Source organism: Genypterus blacodes, unplaced genomic scaffold (genome assembly GCF_046128005.1).
Source record: "Genypterus blacodes isolate CSIRO-AG114 ecotype Tasmania unplaced genomic scaffold, CSIRO-AGI_Gbla_v1 ptg000005l_1, whole genome shotgun sequence".
NCBI classification, from domain to species: domain Eukaryota; kingdom Metazoa; phylum Chordata; class Actinopteri; order Ophidiiformes; family Ophidiidae; genus Genypterus; species Genypterus blacodes.
Genome location: NW_027466819.1, coordinates 3,560,001 through 3,576,052, shown reverse-complemented (window position 1 = coordinate 3,576,052; position 16,052 = coordinate 3,560,001). Strand labels below are relative to the sequence as shown.

The window sequence follows — 16,052 nt, the reverse complement described above, 5'->3', positions numbered from 1 at the left end:
TGCCTCTGATTCTGACCCTCAGCTGTCTTCATCTCCCCTGCACGCTCTTCCTCCTCATCAAATATCTGAACAGGTTTTCTTTGCTTCCTCTCTGCCAACAGAGCGCCGTGCAGACACAGAGGAGCCGAGCGTGAAGGACAAGGTCAGTCTGCAGCACAGGTGTAAAAACAAATGTGTCCCGGGTTGTGGAGCCTTTAAGGGACTTGAAGGGTTTCTGAAATCTCCTGTAAAAAGGTGACGTTCAGTCTCTGTCTGTCTGGGGACTTCAAACAGGAACTTTAAGTCACTTTACAGAGAGAAAACCAATGGGAATCCTGGTGAGTTAGAGAACAAGTTCAGCTTAGTTTGGGGAGATTTGGTTCTGTAAGGTGTACGTCTAACATCTGTGTAGATACTCCAGCTTTTGATCAATCAGCAGCAGAGGAATAAAGGGATATTACAGCCCAGGTCAGGTTAAACTTAACTTAACTTAATGTAAACAGGTCTGCTGTCTCTCCCCTGTGTGTGTGTGTGTGTGTGTGTGTGTGTGTGTGTGTGTGTGTGTAGTTGCTTCAACAAACGAGCCGATGTCTTTACAGAGGTTTACCATTGAAAACATCAGCGAGGCTAATTGTTTACTGAGGACAGAATGCTTTGTAACATAAATGTAACAGTCTGGAACTCGACAGGAGGTCTGATATGTCATTAATTGGATTAATGGTTGGTTATGTGATTGGGATGTTGACAAACTGAGCACAAGAGAATAGGAACAGAAGGGACTGACAGCTTTGTTTGAGATAGAAGATGTAAACACACATACAGGTGCGGTTCAGATGGCTGAGAGGAGAGAATAGATGAGGTGAATATGAGAGAGAAGATGGAGATGCTGCTCTGTTTATGATCGTCCTGATGTAGAAACCTCCAGCAGAAGCTCTTTGTTCTGATTCTGTTTGACTCCGCCTCCGCTTTCCTTCCCAGGCCGAGAATCTGTTCGCCAAACTTCTCACTTACCTGGACAAGACCTCCTTCACCGCCCTCCCGCCGACAAGGAACCAGAACCCAGGGGTGGACGAGGCTCCCAGGGGCCGGCAGGTGGGCCTGGAGAACGTGCAGAGCCGCACCAGGGAGGCCGGGGTGACGGTGCAGAAGAAGGACGCCACCCAGTCTGTGCAGGAGGTGTCGGAGGTGCAGGGCTGGATCAAAGAGGTGGCGCCCCCTCCTGCCGCTGTGGTGTACGAGGAGCCCCACAAGAAGAGGGTGCAGGTGCCAGAGCTGCAGCTGGACGTCAAGGCCGACAGGAAGCAGCCTGACGACGACGTCTTCGGCTACGTCATCACCGATACCGAGTGAGTATGACGGCATTGTGAGCATCTAGGGAAAAATCACACATGCACACATGCACACACACGTGCGTGTGTGTGTGTATGTGTGTGTGTGGAGGAGGAAGAGGACAGGGTGATTCATCATAGCCGGAGGAAAACACCTGCTCCACACACACACACACACACACACACACTTACAGGTGTGTGAACAGTCAGACACATAACTTTTAAAGCACATATGCAGACTGAGCCACACACTCTCTCTCTCTCTCTCTCTCTCTCTCTCTCTCTCTCTCTCACTCTCACTCAAACTTCTTCTTCTTCTGTTTTAAGTTGAATGAATCCTGGACGCAGCAGTCTCCTCTTTCTATCCTCTCCTCTTCCTCCTCCTCTTCCTCTCTGGATTCCTCTGAATGAAACCCTTAGGGGCAGAAGATGCTTTGATGGTTGAAGCGATGGTCTCTCCTGTGTTCTCTGAGACCTCTGGCTCTCCACTTAACACATCCAACAAGACGTTTGTGTGTCTGCAGAACAGCGCTCGGCCCGGTGCGGGGCGCAGGTCCAGCACGGCGAGGAAACTGAGCTCGGTGTGAGACGGAGCGGGCGTAGAGTGAACTGGGTCAAAATGAAACCCTGCAGCGTAGAATGTAGTAGAATGGCCCCGCCCACATTACCCCAAAGGACCTGCGTCCTTGTGTCGTCTGGACACACACACACACACACACACACACACACTCTGCCATGGCTCCAGTTTGTCATCTTGATCTGCTCGTCCTACTTTCTCTCTCCTGGCTGAAGACTTTGGGATCGGCTCGCTCCTTCCTTCCTTCATCTTTCTTCCTCACGTGTTTCTCTCCTTTTGCTTCTTACTTTTGTTCTTCCTATTTCCTGTCCTCCCCCCTCCCCCCCTCGTCCTCACTTCTTCTACTAATCTGAAGAACTGAAGATCCTTTTTTTGCCTTATTACCTGCCGACTTTCATTACTGATGCATTAATAATTAAACCTCCATCAGGGCTGATAATGACGACCTCATAATGACTACTTCTACTTTTAACACACAAGATCCAGTGACATCACCAGCTGCGTGTGGGAGGATTGCTGATTTTAATGAAGTAATCATTCAGTCTTATTGTCTGAGTGTCCCAGCACCACCTTCATCACCTCACCTCCACCTCCTCACCTCTCTCTGAGCTCTCACACACCCTCTGGTTTGGATCGTCCACTTTGTTCGAGTCCCGTGTTCTGCTGCTTCTCGTCTTGTTGTGCATCCTTTGGCCAAAGCAGTGCCGGCCCTACATATTAAGTGACAGAAGCGGCTGCCCCCCTTCCCCCTGACAGGCACAATCCTGCTCTCCCTCTCTTTTTCTAACTATCTCTCCCTCTCCCTTGTGTCCTCAGTGGGCTCCAGACCGATGAAGGCCTCCACCTGATGGAGATCCTGGCTCGCCGGGCCAAGATCCAGATGACGGACTTCGCCGAGCTCTCGTAAGTAGGCCGACGTTACGCACCCGTGATCTGCTCACCGTCATGACAACAGTGACGGAAGTGTGTGAGTGTGGGCACGAGCGGGCGGTCCGTTCTGTCACACACTGCGAACCAATCCAGAGAGAGTGTTCAAGTGTTTCAGTGTTTAAGAGAAGAGAGAGAGAGAGAGAGAGAGAGACGTGTCCACGCAGACAAACAGGAGAATTCAAATCCAATCCCATCGTATGAAATCCAAGCCTCATTTTCAGTCTCTCTTCTTTCACTCTCTCTCTCTCTCTCTCTCTTTTTTCCCGCTCAGAGGGAGAAAGGAAGCAGTGAGCGTTTCTCTTCACGTTATTGACATGTTAGAGTCCAGCCGCCACCGACTGGAATCGTTTATTAATGAGACTGAACTCTGGCTGAACTCTCTCTCTCTCTTTCTCTCTTTCTCTCTTTCTCTCTGTCTCTCTCTCTCTCTCTCTCTCTATCCACCTGTATCGTGCCTCTTCAGGTCGTTTTGTCTCACTGGGCCTCCTTCAACATACACACACATCCAAATGTATCGCACACAGCTACACTAAGCATCACACGTTCCCTTTATCAGACACCCATAGTAGAGGTGAGCGTGTGGGTTCAGTGTTTCATGTCTTGTTGTAGAGGAACCAACGAGCTCCAGAGAACCTGTTTCACTTCTGTGAGCATTACATTTACATTTCTGTTATTTCTCTCTCTCTCTCTGTCTCTTTGTCTCTCTCTGTCTCTCTGTCTCTCTGTCTCTCTGTCTCTCTGTCTCTCTGTCTCTCCTCTCTCTCTCTCTCCCTCTGTCTCTCTGTCTCTCTGTCTCTCTCTCTCTCTCTCTCTGTCTCTCTGTCTCTCTGTCTCTCTCTCTCTCTGTCTCTCCTCTCTCTCTCTCTCCCTCTGTCTCTCTGTCTCTCTGTCTCTCTCTCTCTCTCTCTCTCTCTCTCTCCCCCCCTCTCCCTCTCTCTGCCCTGCACTCCTGCACGTCCACGCAAACAATTTCCCAGTTAATACCAACACACAATGCGACCGCTCTTTCTAGATTGCACGGAGGCCAAACAATCCCATTAACTGGAGCTCCGCATCGCGCTGTGCCGCTACTCTCCCCTCCCCTCCAGCCGTGTTCCCCTCGACAACACGGGCCGCACGGAACGCTTTGGGGGGGAAAAAAAAGCGAAAGAAACTCAATCTGCCACTTCCCAATTACCGGGCTGCACGGCTGACACTGTGGCCGTTGTTATGCACTCGTTCATCAAAGCACATGCGCCGTTTTCCTCAAATAACTGTATCCGCATATTGCCAGAGACCATAATAGACACAAGGGCAATGTAACACCCGGCTGACAGGTGGAGAGAAAGGACAGTGCAGTGTGGGTGGTGAGCTGTGTGTGTGTGTGTGTGTGTGTGTGGGTGGGTGTGCACACGCGGGGGGTTGACGGAGTCGATTGCGTTTCTCAATTTGTGAAGCAGATTAAATCATTTTTATCCGCTTGCTACACAACAGTGGGGATTTTAACGTTTTTACAACAACGCCGCCGCCGACAATACAGATGTTTCCTCTCCTAAACTCTCACATGGACAAAAACAAACAAACAAAAACCTCCAAATGCATGAAATTGAGCTGAAAGTGAAGTCAGGCGTTCTGTGCCCAGACACACACACTGTGTGTAGCTACAGGCTCCATCCCAACCTCACTACTGAACAAGACCCCAACATGCTTCAGCTCCATCACTTGGTTAGGCATCTTTACTGTGTGTGTGTGTGTGTGTGTGTGAACCGTGGCCTCAGATCTGGAGGTTTCATTCCCAAGACCAACACACACATTCGCCCCAGCGTCTAATCTCTTGTTTCTCCCCGTCTTTCACTGTGTAACGTCTCACATTCAGCCCTGGGTGTCTTGTGTCTTTGTTGCAGAAGGAGATTAAGCTGAAAGAATAACAACTGCAACACGTTTGAGTTCAGTCTGGCTCGGCTCAGACCTTATTTATCAGCTCCGGCACCGCCACATCAATGCTGGGAGGGTACAGTTGTATTGGGATCAGGGTCATTTATGTGCTGTAAATGCACTATAGAATCTGTACATTCTCTCAACCAAACCCCAGCACTCTGAAGAAAGAGAGGAAGAATGCATGAATTCATGTGTGAATTCATGCATTCACCAGTCTTTGAGTGTGTGTGTGGACAGGTGGGAATTGGGTGGCCCTGGGTCTTGTAATTCACACACACACTCACACGCTCTATCCACCGCCCCCCCACACACACACACCCAGTCCTGTTGTTCCCCAGGCGCCTCGCGGTGCTGCTCGGCTGCTGTATTGAGTCCCTGGGTGGCCCGGACTGTTCCCTGCTTCTAATGCACCTTTTGTCTTTGTTCTTCTGTGCTGTGAATGAAAAGAGGAGAGAATGGGGAGAGAAAGATGGATCGGAGGCAGCGAGAGAGTGAGAGCGAGAGATGGTGGGAGAGCGAGTGTGTGTGTGTGTGTGAGAGAGAGAGAGAGAGAGAGAGAGAGCCAGGGGTCTCCTTTGTTGCGAGCACAGTGAAAGCCCAGCAGGGGGAGCCGCCTTGACAATTTGTCAGAGGCACCACGCTTATTTTCCAAGGCCGCCCCGGCTCCTCCGCCGCTGTGGTAACGGCAGTCACCTTCATTAGAATAAGTCGGACAAAGGCTTCAAACTGACACGCAGCCGACCCACGCCGCTGATTTACCAGGCCCGCCTCTGTCCGTCCTTCATCAGCCTCCACCGCCCTCTTCCTCAGACACGTCAATGCCCGTCTCCTCAGCTGCTCCTGTCCCCAGTGTGGGTTTAAGACTTTAAATGTTTAGGTTTGGGTCTGATATTGAAGTGTTGAAATCAGAATACTGCCCTCTGGAAGAGAAAAGCAGACACGTAGTCTCATACAGTGTGTGAACAATGTCACACATCCACTACACATTGAACTGTTTAAGTTTCTTCTTATTTTTTTCTTTTAATTATAGTGCATTGACTGATTTAATTTATTAATTTAATTTAATTTAATTTAATTTAATTTAATTTAATTTTACTTTACTTTACTTTACTTTACTTTACTTTACTTTACTTTACTTTACTTTATTTTATTTTATTTTATTTTATTTTATTTTATTTTATTTTATTTTATTTTATTTTACTTTATTTTATTTTATTTTATTTTATTTTCTACATTTTGTATTTTATATTTTATTTTATATTTTATTTTTTATATTATTTTTTGTTTAATTTTGTATATTTTATTGTATTTTATTTTTGTTTGTCCTCTGCTCTGTACCGACACTCTGCTCGTCTCGATCAGATCCCAGATCACCAGACTCCATAAAAGACTAAATGACTCTTAACAATGGAGCGCAGCGCCGTCTAAGCATTTAGTTGAAACAGGATGGATTCACTAAAGTGCAACATACACCGCTGAAGAGGCTCCAGACTCTGATGTAGCAGGGTCTTCTTCAGAGTCTTCCTCACCATTAAACTGCCATAATGAGCTGCTAACACTGAAAACGTTTCATGAGCCGCGAAACTGCCGCTTCAGACGCTTTCCTAACAACGAGGGAAACACAACTTCAGGCTGAAACTTGATTGTCGGGTCGGTAACGTGAGGTGTTGTGTTACACCGAGTACAAATGAGGCCTTTGGGAACTTTGGGTCTGCCTGTCTGCCTGTCTGCCTGCCTACCTGTCTGTGGTCTAGTCAGTCATTAACTCACATTTGGATTTTGTATGTCTGTATGTGTTTGTATAGGCCACGCCCACTTGTGCCTCACTAGCTCAGGTTTTACCAGGTTTGCCCAGGTCGGACCACGGGTTGCTCTTTGTCGTTTGCTATAATGCAGTGAAGGATTTGATTGGCTGCTCTGGTGGCGCTCTGATTGGCCGGTGTGAAACAACAAGGGATTGGACTCTCGCACAGCGTTTCAGATCTCAGCCGGTTGGTGTTGGGTTTGGAACACAGGCAGGATAAACACTGTTATGTAAGAATGCAGAGTTGGGCTCTTTGGGTTTCCTCCAAACAGAACATCGTCCAACATACAGAACTCTAACACCAAACTGTCTCCGAGCTGAAGAAGCTGCTGATCTGCCTCACCTTAAGACAAACAAAACTTCCTTATTTCCCCCCCAACAAATTCCTCTTGGATGGAGCCAGCAGAGTTCAGCGGCGGCTTCAGAGAGCCCGCAGGATGCTGTGAGTCAGAGTGTGAGCCGAAGCCTACGCACTGTACCAGGACGCACAACAAGTGACTCACATCCACATACGTTTCATTTGGAACAAGTCGATAATGATTAGATAATACTGACGCTGAGCGCTACAGCAGGACGGCCTTGAAAGCGTTTTTAGCTCTGGCTGTGGCGGGGTTAGTGTTTGAGGGCGAGAGAGAGAGAGAGAGAGAGCGATAGAGAGCGGGCGAGAGAGAGAGGGATGGAGGGAGAGGTGAGCGTGGACGTGGGCTGTAAGCCGTTCACCACATAATGATGGCCGCCGCACACACACAGGCGTCACTGAGTGGAGACTTTAGGAACCAGGAGGGTCGAGGTGACGTAATGTCTGTTGTCTGAGCCGAGGGGGTCGTGTCGGAGACGGCCACTAGGAGGCGAGAGCGAGCCTGTGCCGCATGAGTGTGAGAGAGATGAAGCTGCTGGACGTGAGCGGGGACGCTGACTGACACAGATCAGAGACGGTGGAAAGAGCAACTAAGTCCATTCAGCCGGTCCTGCAGTCATGTTGTGTCACTGCAGCTCTCTGTGAGTGTGGCAGAGGGAAAAACTCACATTTCATCATAAAGTACAGAGAATAAGGCGAGAAGTAAAAGTGTGAGTAGCTCAAAATAGCTCTGATGCTCAGGCCTTTGTTGATTTGAGTTTGATTAGCAGAAGAACAAAGTCGTATTTCTCCTTGACTTCCTAGATAGAGAATCGGCATTTTGAAACGAGATGGAATAAACCGGAACACAGCCGTTCCATCTGTTAGAAATGATGTGAGTGGTTGCAGTTTGCACGCTTTATTAATGCAGGAACTTAAAAAGTCATTGTGTGTATTTGTCCCTGAGAAGAAGACAGAGTAACACAGATCAGTGCAGCAGATGGAGAAAACACAGCTACAGCTGAAGATACGTGTCCTGCTCTGTATCAGAGGGAACTACAGGAGCTCTAATTAGAGCCCACAGATCCACTAAGACCAACAGGCTTTGACAGAATTTCATTCCTAATAATATACAGACCTAAAGGGGAGGGACGAAAAAGCCAATGAAGTGAATATTTGTCTGGCTGGATCTGTGTAAGTATTAAAGCTGCATCAGAGCGTTCTGCCTCTGAATCAGATCCACTTTAATAGCTGCATGTTTCACACACACACACACACACACACACACACACACACACACACACTCGCACACACACACGTGTACTGTACAGCAATTTCATTAATGTGCCTGCTGCCCGTTTTCACTCCAGCAGATTCTCACCAAACTCAAATGGTTCACGGCGTAAACGGGGACCATTTTTATTTTTCCAGTGAGATTAATTTAATATTCTATTTGTAGAAAATGAGAGAAATTATAAAAAAAAACACCTGATCACAAATGTTTGGAGATTTTTTATATTTTATTTTTATCCGTTGCTCTACCTGCTGTTGGTTTCCCTGGACTGCTTTGTGTCTGAATGGATTCAGAGCCGTTTGAGTCGTCTATGGTGAAGTTACACCTGAGCACAGATGAGATGAAGAGCCTCCGCCTGTTTGTGTTGATTCCTCCTCATGGACACCGCGCTCCTCTGAGTGTAAGCAGCCATTTAGAGACGACCAATCAGAGCAGAGGCTCATTTGCAAACTGCCAACGCCCCAAACTCCACAAACTCTTAACAGGCCGAAGTAAACTAAAGGGAATATAAAGCAAAATACGAGTAATACACTTGAGTACTTCTGATACTTGAGGACTTGAACGCATCACTGTATTTGTTTCCTGTTTGATTACTCTTGGCAGAAATGAATTCCAATCCTTCCTCCAGTGTGTGATGTCTCCATGTATTTGTGTTCTCTAAAGCTCGATTTATCTTAAGTTGTTCTCCTCAAAAACACTCAAAACCCACTTAGGAAGGGAAAGAACCATCATACATCATGTGCTTCCTGTGGGAGGTTTGGGTGTGTGAAGGTGTCGTCGTCCTGACTGCGGCTGATTGTTTGATTCTCCTGCTGTCAGAGTCGCTGCCACTTGTCTTCCAGGCGGCGAGCGTGTCATTGTGAAGCAGAGCACGCCACATGTTGCCGCATTAGGATCGCTGTGAGCTGAAAACCTTCACAAGTGTCCGATTATGACACCGTGAGGTTTTGGGTTCCGTCGGCCAAATATGGACACGGAATCTTCCCGCTTCAGTGAAAACGACCAGAGCCAGAGAGTAAAGGGGCGGCGGCTTCCTGGAGTCGTTCCACACATGGGACCTGATCCCCGTTTGATAGAAGATGTGCAGAACAATAAGAGGAAACGATTACATCACCAGAAATGATCCGATCCTGTTAGACAACTTCCAAAAACCAAAGTGGGCCGTTGACTGTGTTCTATAGGTGTCAGATATGGAATGAGCAGTTTGGGCCGCCGCCGCCGTGCCAGGGTGAAGGGCGGTGCCAGCAGATAACACAGAGGCGTGGGAACACGGCCGACACACACAGGATATCGCTTCATCATATGACAAATGTGAGCAATAGCAAACGTAGGGCCGTCTCCCTTTGAGACGCTTCTGACGGAGCCCGGCGCTCCGGTGAGTGACGAGGTCATTTAGGCCGCTCCGAGTCAATCCTGTGTGTCTGCGCGGCGGCCCGGCCCTGGGTGGGCGGAGGCGGACAGATGGATATGCGATCGACTCGACGCGTGCCGGGCTGACGAATCGCTTTGCAGATGTGAGGAATACATCAGCTTCATAGCTCAGAGGAGAGCGGGAATGATGGGAGGGAGAATGAGCCGGCACGCCATGAGGAGCCGCTCAGGAAGGACGAAGGATTTATGAAATACTGCTGCTACAGTGTGCATCAGGACGAGACGGGAGGGCGAGGACAGAGACAAAAGACTTTATTTAAGCGGTCGGATTGAGTAGGTTTGGGCTGGAGATCATCAGGATCCTGTGAGTCAAATAGTTTAACACTTATACTCCATTAAAGGTGCAGCTGGGATCAGGGAAGAAAACACACAAGAACATTTCAGAAACCATGGCTATGGACGTCAGAGTGAGGATTGTGTGTGTGTGTGTGTGTGTGAAGAAGCTCTGAAGATTCTTCCAGTTTCTTTGTTGAGCACATTAAAGGGCATTTCTGCTCGTGTGTATTGCAGTGGGGTGCGTTTGGGGAACAAAACAAACGCACCCAGTCAGACAAACCCGGAGCTCCTGACCTGGCCTGCATGTTCCCTCGCTCCTTCACATGTGGAGACACGTGGAGAGAAACCAGTAACACGTTTAAATTGACCCTCGACACGGGACCTCTGCCATTACTGACGTGTGTGTTGTACACACACACACACACACACCCCCTCCCTCACCCCCCCTACCCCGGCCCTTTAGTCTGAGTTACCGCAGGAGAGACAAAAGGTCGGTGACGTTAGGAGACCCCGCTCTGCCTCTGACCACCCAGCCTCTCTCTGTCCCCCCGGCCTCCATTTTTCAGCTCAAGCTGTTTTGCCGGCGTGAACGTTTTGACGAACACGCTTTCCACGGCGCCCGTTTAAAGAAAGAAGAAAGGAAGTTCAACAAAATAAAAAGTAGAAAAAAAACCGACCCCCGCGTCTCTCCCGTCCCAATCCGACCGCACGCTGTCTCCGGGCGCCGTCTCTCTGTCGCCGTCCCGATTCCCCTCACGTCCGGCTAACATACATCACGTCGGGGTCGGGGAGGCTTTGCAATCAACACTCAACGCATCTAAATGTTAATGAACAGGAGAGGAGACGCCTTGTGCTGGGAGTGACGCGCGGCGTCTATAGGCGCCCTCGTCGGCTCGCCGGAGGGAGGACAGAGCGTTGCCCACTCCCCCCTCCTCACACACACACACACTGATGAGCAAAGCCCCCTCATCCTCCACACCCTCCAGCTCTTCATTTCCCAGCCAGCTTGATGCCGGCGGGTGCGTTACATTGAGGTTCAGGAGGTTATCTGGTGACGGGGGTGGGGATCAGAGCAGCCTGGAGGATTTACACAGGTTAAGGCTTTTATTTTTTTATTTTTTTATTTTTTTATTTATTTTCTCCCCATGCAGCAAAGCACAAATATGAATGAGCAGAACTCCAAGGCTAAAAGATTGAAAAGAAAAAAACCTGGTCACTAAAATGGAAAAATAGATGTCTTTTGTTTCTAACTGTGTGTGTGTGTGTGTGTGTTTGTGTGTGTTACAGGGTGGTAGGCCCCGCTGTGACCTTCAAAGTCAGCCCGAACACGCAGAACGTCACCACGGCAGATGTGGCCAACACAGCCGGTAGGTCCTCCTCCTCCTCCTCCTCCTCCTCCTCCTCCTTCTTCCTCCTCGGCTGCACACTGACACGCCATTATCGCTGCTTTGTTGCTGCACCTGCGGCCCCACGTGAACATTTTTCAAAACTTACGACTCCTCCGCTCAAACGTCTCCCCCACTCCCCCTCCTCCCCCCCCTCCCCCCTGCTGTGCCACATTACGGTGGGCTCCCTGTTCGCCGTGTGTTTGTCACGGCAACATAAAAGATTCATTTCTGATGGACCGGCAGGCGTTGATTGAAGACGTCCTTATAGTTGCTGTTCAGTTACTCTCGTCTGCAGTGGAGCCATAAGTCAAAGGTAAAGGCGTTGCTTGGTTCGTAAACATTAGCTGTCAGCCAATCACAGTTGATGAGGTAAGACGTGTCTGAGAGCACGGCTTGGATGGAAGCGTGCACAGAGACGAGAGGAAGAGCTCGTAGCTTTGAGAGAGGAGGAAGTGGGGAACAATAACGATGTTCAGAGACGACAAGGGAGAACGATTCGGGCAGCGATCGGAAAAGGCGTCGATGTGGTCGCGTTGAATGTGTTTATGGATCAATCGCTAGAGGTGAAAATGAGTTAAAGAGGCGCTGAGTGAGGCGCAGCGTGACGGCGTTCTCCTTCACGTGGATCATTCAGACGCAGCTCCTCTGGAATGCGATGCGTCACTCAAAGCCTTGGCCGGTTTCTCATCGATCACTTTGCCTCAGAGTGGATCAACACTCACACACAGAATCTGACCCAGCCTCAAGGGAAGACTGGAGGTTCTGAATGGGTTCTTTTCAGACGCAACTCAAAAAGTCCAAACGCAAAAGAAAAGCATCTTAGAAGAAGAGATTTGTCCTCACGCTCGGCAAGTTGAGACGTTTTCTCTGCGATCGGAATGATTCAGTTCAGCCTCTCCGTCTATGCTTTGTAATCATGTTTCAGAGTGCACTCCAGCAGTCGAGCCATTGTTAAGGTGTGTGGGAGTGTGTGAGTGTGTGTGTGTGTGTGTGTGTGTGTGTGTGTGTGTGTGGCACAGGACTACGGTGTGACTCATGCTAATGAAGCGAGGGTGTTGATGAAGTGGGGAATAAAGAGAGGAGGAATGTTTGCCATTAGCCAAGCTGTCAGTCCAGAGAGAGAGAGAGAGAGAGAGAGAGAGAGAGAGAGTCATAGTCATAGTCATAGCTTTGGATATCATTTTCCTGTTATTCCCCGGGCCTGATTCCAGATGCACACACACACACAAGCGCACACCCACACCAAAATCACCTGTGTTGGGAAATTGGCCCTGTCAAAATAACTTACATCTTATCCGAGCTTGATAATTGCAACTCCACACTCCGTCCCTCACACACACACACGCACACACGCACACACACACCCACACACACGCTCTCTGTCTCTCTCCCTCTCCCACACACACACACACACACACACATACCCGGACACAAACACTTATTATGATTATGCACCGGGTCCTCTCTGTGTTTGTAAGTGCCGTTGTCGGCGCTCCGGTCGGTCGGCGGCTCGGCGAGGTCACGGTTGAGCCTGCATTGTTCTTAATGCAAACATGTGACAGAACGTGCTCCAAATGAAATACGTCGGCCTCTCAGCTTAAGTGCAGCGGCGTGGGCGGGCCCGTCTTTAAAGTGTCGTTTGTCATATTCAACTAGAATATCAATCCATCCCAAAGCCAACATTATCCGTCCTAGCCGGGGTTTATAGTGCTTCTCTGAAACATTAAGCTTTACATGGCCGCCGTAATCACGTCGCTTTATCATCATTTATAGTCAATCAGCGGCGGATGGTAAAGATCGGACGTCCATCTCGGCCGGCACGAGCTGGCCTGCTGCTGGCAGCTGTATTAGAAATGAATGAGTTCAGCTTAGCTCTGATACGTTTAGAGGCTGAGAGCTCAGCCGTGAGACAAATACACGCTGGGAGAACTGTGAGGAGGCAGAAACAGCTGCTCGTCGCTCGCCACGCCGACTCTGGGAATATTGTGAAAGAAGAACGAAACGGGAGGAAATGAGCTCAGTGATTTTATTGTCATTTCTTTGAACAAAAAATAAGTTTCATGACTGAACAGACTCATTATTGTGAAGTTGTTTGTGTGAGACATTTTATTATTTTAGCTTTATGGACCAAACAATGAATCAATAACAAAAATATAACTCGTCGTCGGGTGTAAAAGGATGCAGGAAGGCGCTGGGTTCAGATCCCTCAGAAACATCAAGTTTAAACCTCATCATCTGCCTGCTGCTCGTGATTTGGTCCAATCAATACTGACCCCGGCCCCCCGTGGTGCCTAAGGGTGCGATGAATGCGGCCGCACATCGACCGAACCCGGTGCTGCATTTCGAGAAGCCACGTTACCGCTTCTGTCACGCGCGCCCGCCCTTTGTGAAGGAGTCCGCAGGGCCACCGAGGGCCTTTGTCAAACGTGGGGGTGGATGTCAAGATGGTGGGCGGCGAGGCGGTGACCCCCATTGTCCAGCTGAGGGAGGGCCGGGGGACCCAGAGGCTACTTCCAGCGGCGCATCACGGCCGTGAGAACGGGACCCCGTGAATGGGCTGGAGGTCAGGGTCAGGACGGCGAGCGGCTCAATTAGCACTTAAAGCAGGAGGAGAGCAGCTGAGGAGCAAAGACGCCTGAAAGACAAACAGCATAGAGATCAGCTTAACACGCTGAAGGCAGGTAACCACCACCACACCAGCGTGACCCCTGCTTCTAGAACCTTCCGCCAGCCTTTATTGTCACATCATCCATTACTGAGTTCATCCTTTTGTTGTGCACGGAACGATTTCACCAGCAAAGCTTTAGTAGGTTGATTTTCAGACATAACCACAAGTCCAAAAATAATATAATAAGATTCATAATAATAATAATAAGATCAGCCAAAAGAGAGGAGTTCTTTACCAAATACATTTTTCCATTTTGATTTTATTCTATTTTTATTTTATTTTATCATGTGTTTATTTTATTTTATTTTATTATATTTTATTAGTTTTATTTTATTTTATTTTATTACAGGTTTATTTTATTTCATTTTATTATTATTTTTTCTTATTGCCCTTGTTATTGTTCACCTGCTGATCAGACTTCTCTGTTTATCTCACAGTGGACAGGATGTCCTCTCTCTCTCTCTCTCTCTCTCTCTCTCTCTCTCTCTCGTCCTCTCCGTGGCCGGTGGGTGGACGTGGTCACTTTCAGCATCAATTATCCGTCTCCTCTCCGCTGTCAGAGTCTTCCTCCAGATAAGCCCAGTCGGCGGCAGACAATGGCGGCGCGTCGGCGTGATATCTTGATGTTTGATTTGTGTGTTGACATGTAAATGATTTCCTGGCAGAGGGGTCGCTTTGGGTTTAATGAGTGAAAGAGACGTTTACACCCTGGAGAAATGGATGCTGGGAAATGTATTAAGGTGTTAATTACAGGAATATGGGAAGATGGAGCTGCTGCTGCTTGATGCCGTGTTGCTCCTCCGACCTCCTGTCCTGTAGAGCTCTCCTACACTGTATCAAAGCTTTCCTTGGCGAGGGTCCATCTTTCTGTCTATTGGACACTCATGGAGTCAGAGTCTCTTAGTTTGAACACTTCTTCAGATACAACAAAGGAACTTTAACTTCCTGAGAGTCCCTGTCTTTGAGTCTCTGGACCTATTTGATGGAGAAGCTCCATTAAATGAGCCGGAGCTCTGAGCGATCCTGCAGAATTGGATGTTATCTGGCCTCCAGGTGGCCCAGCAGCTCAGGGCCAAGCCGTTACTCAGAGGTCATTGGTTCTGACCCGTTGTAAATTTGGAATAAGCCATCTTTAAGCATCGGCTGCGTCTGGGTTCTTCTTCTTCTGTCCTTTCCTTTCCTTTCCTTTCCCTTCCACGGCATTGTGTCCGCTGGTTTTTCCTCCATCTGACTGGATTAGCATAGATCTGCTTTGCTGACAGGCCTGACCTTCACTCCAGCTAAACACTTGTCAAAATGCCAAATGTAATTACCGAGCTCTTTGGGTCAAAGTGATGTGTTTCATCTTCCTCACTTCGCTGGGCTATTGATGCCGAGGCCCGTGGACCTCAGCCTGCAGCGGCGTCACCTCTCCCAGCTTCCTGCACGTGTTTGTAACAAAGCGAGGGGAGCGTACGCGTCATCGTCGTGGTGCGTGAGTAAAGCAGGTCGACTGTGATCAGAGCAAGTTTGCACTTTGAGCCACGATGTGCCTTTGTGCGACTTTGTCAGCCGGTTGCTTACGAGCTCTCAGATCCTGTGATTAAGGACCATTTGAAGTTATCACGCAGTGTTTCAGAGTGCTTCCTCCACACTGCCTCTCAAAGGTCGGCGTCATCTTCATCATCTTCGTCTTCTCCTTCTCAGCTCCTCAGAAGATTGCATGTCTGAAAATCCTCAACTCTGCTTTGCCGTCTTGTCCTTTTCACTCGCACTCTTGTTTTCACTCTGCACAGCGTCGCTGCGTAACGTAGGAAACACACACACACACACATGCACACACACATCTCTCGCTTTATCAGTTTCAACCGGTTTGACAGAAAGCCTGGTTTATGTATTTCCACTCTAAAATGAGAAAATATGGATAAAAGCGTCGTGAGTCAAACTCTCTCAGGGACGATCACAGGATTCTCCCAACACACACACACACACACACACACACACACACACGCACACATGGAAGTGTATTTGTTTCATTTGTAGTGTTGGTTATACCTAGGCCAGAGAACAATCAGAGAGTCTATACCCCCTCCAAGGCCAAACAGTCCGCTGCCTGACTTTTACTACAGCAGTGACATCATCAT

General features: G+C 48.7%; 1 protein-coding gene across 1 annotated transcript in view; it reads left to right on the top strand.

Moving 5' to 3' along the window:
- LOC142999454 (receptor-type tyrosine-protein phosphatase N2-like) overlaps positions 1-16,052 on the top strand; it is a 110,061-nt gene that overhangs the window by 18,590 nt on the left and 75,419 nt on the right. The window contains exons 8-11 of the mRNA XM_076149043.1: positions 102-142; positions 958-1,325; positions 2,701-2,787; positions 11,161-11,240. Of these exons, the coding sequence (XP_076005158.1) occupies positions 102-142; positions 958-1,325; positions 2,701-2,787; positions 11,161-11,240 (576 nt within the window). The remainder of the gene's footprint in view (positions 1-101; positions 143-957; positions 1,326-2,700; positions 2,788-11,160; positions 11,241-16,052) is intronic.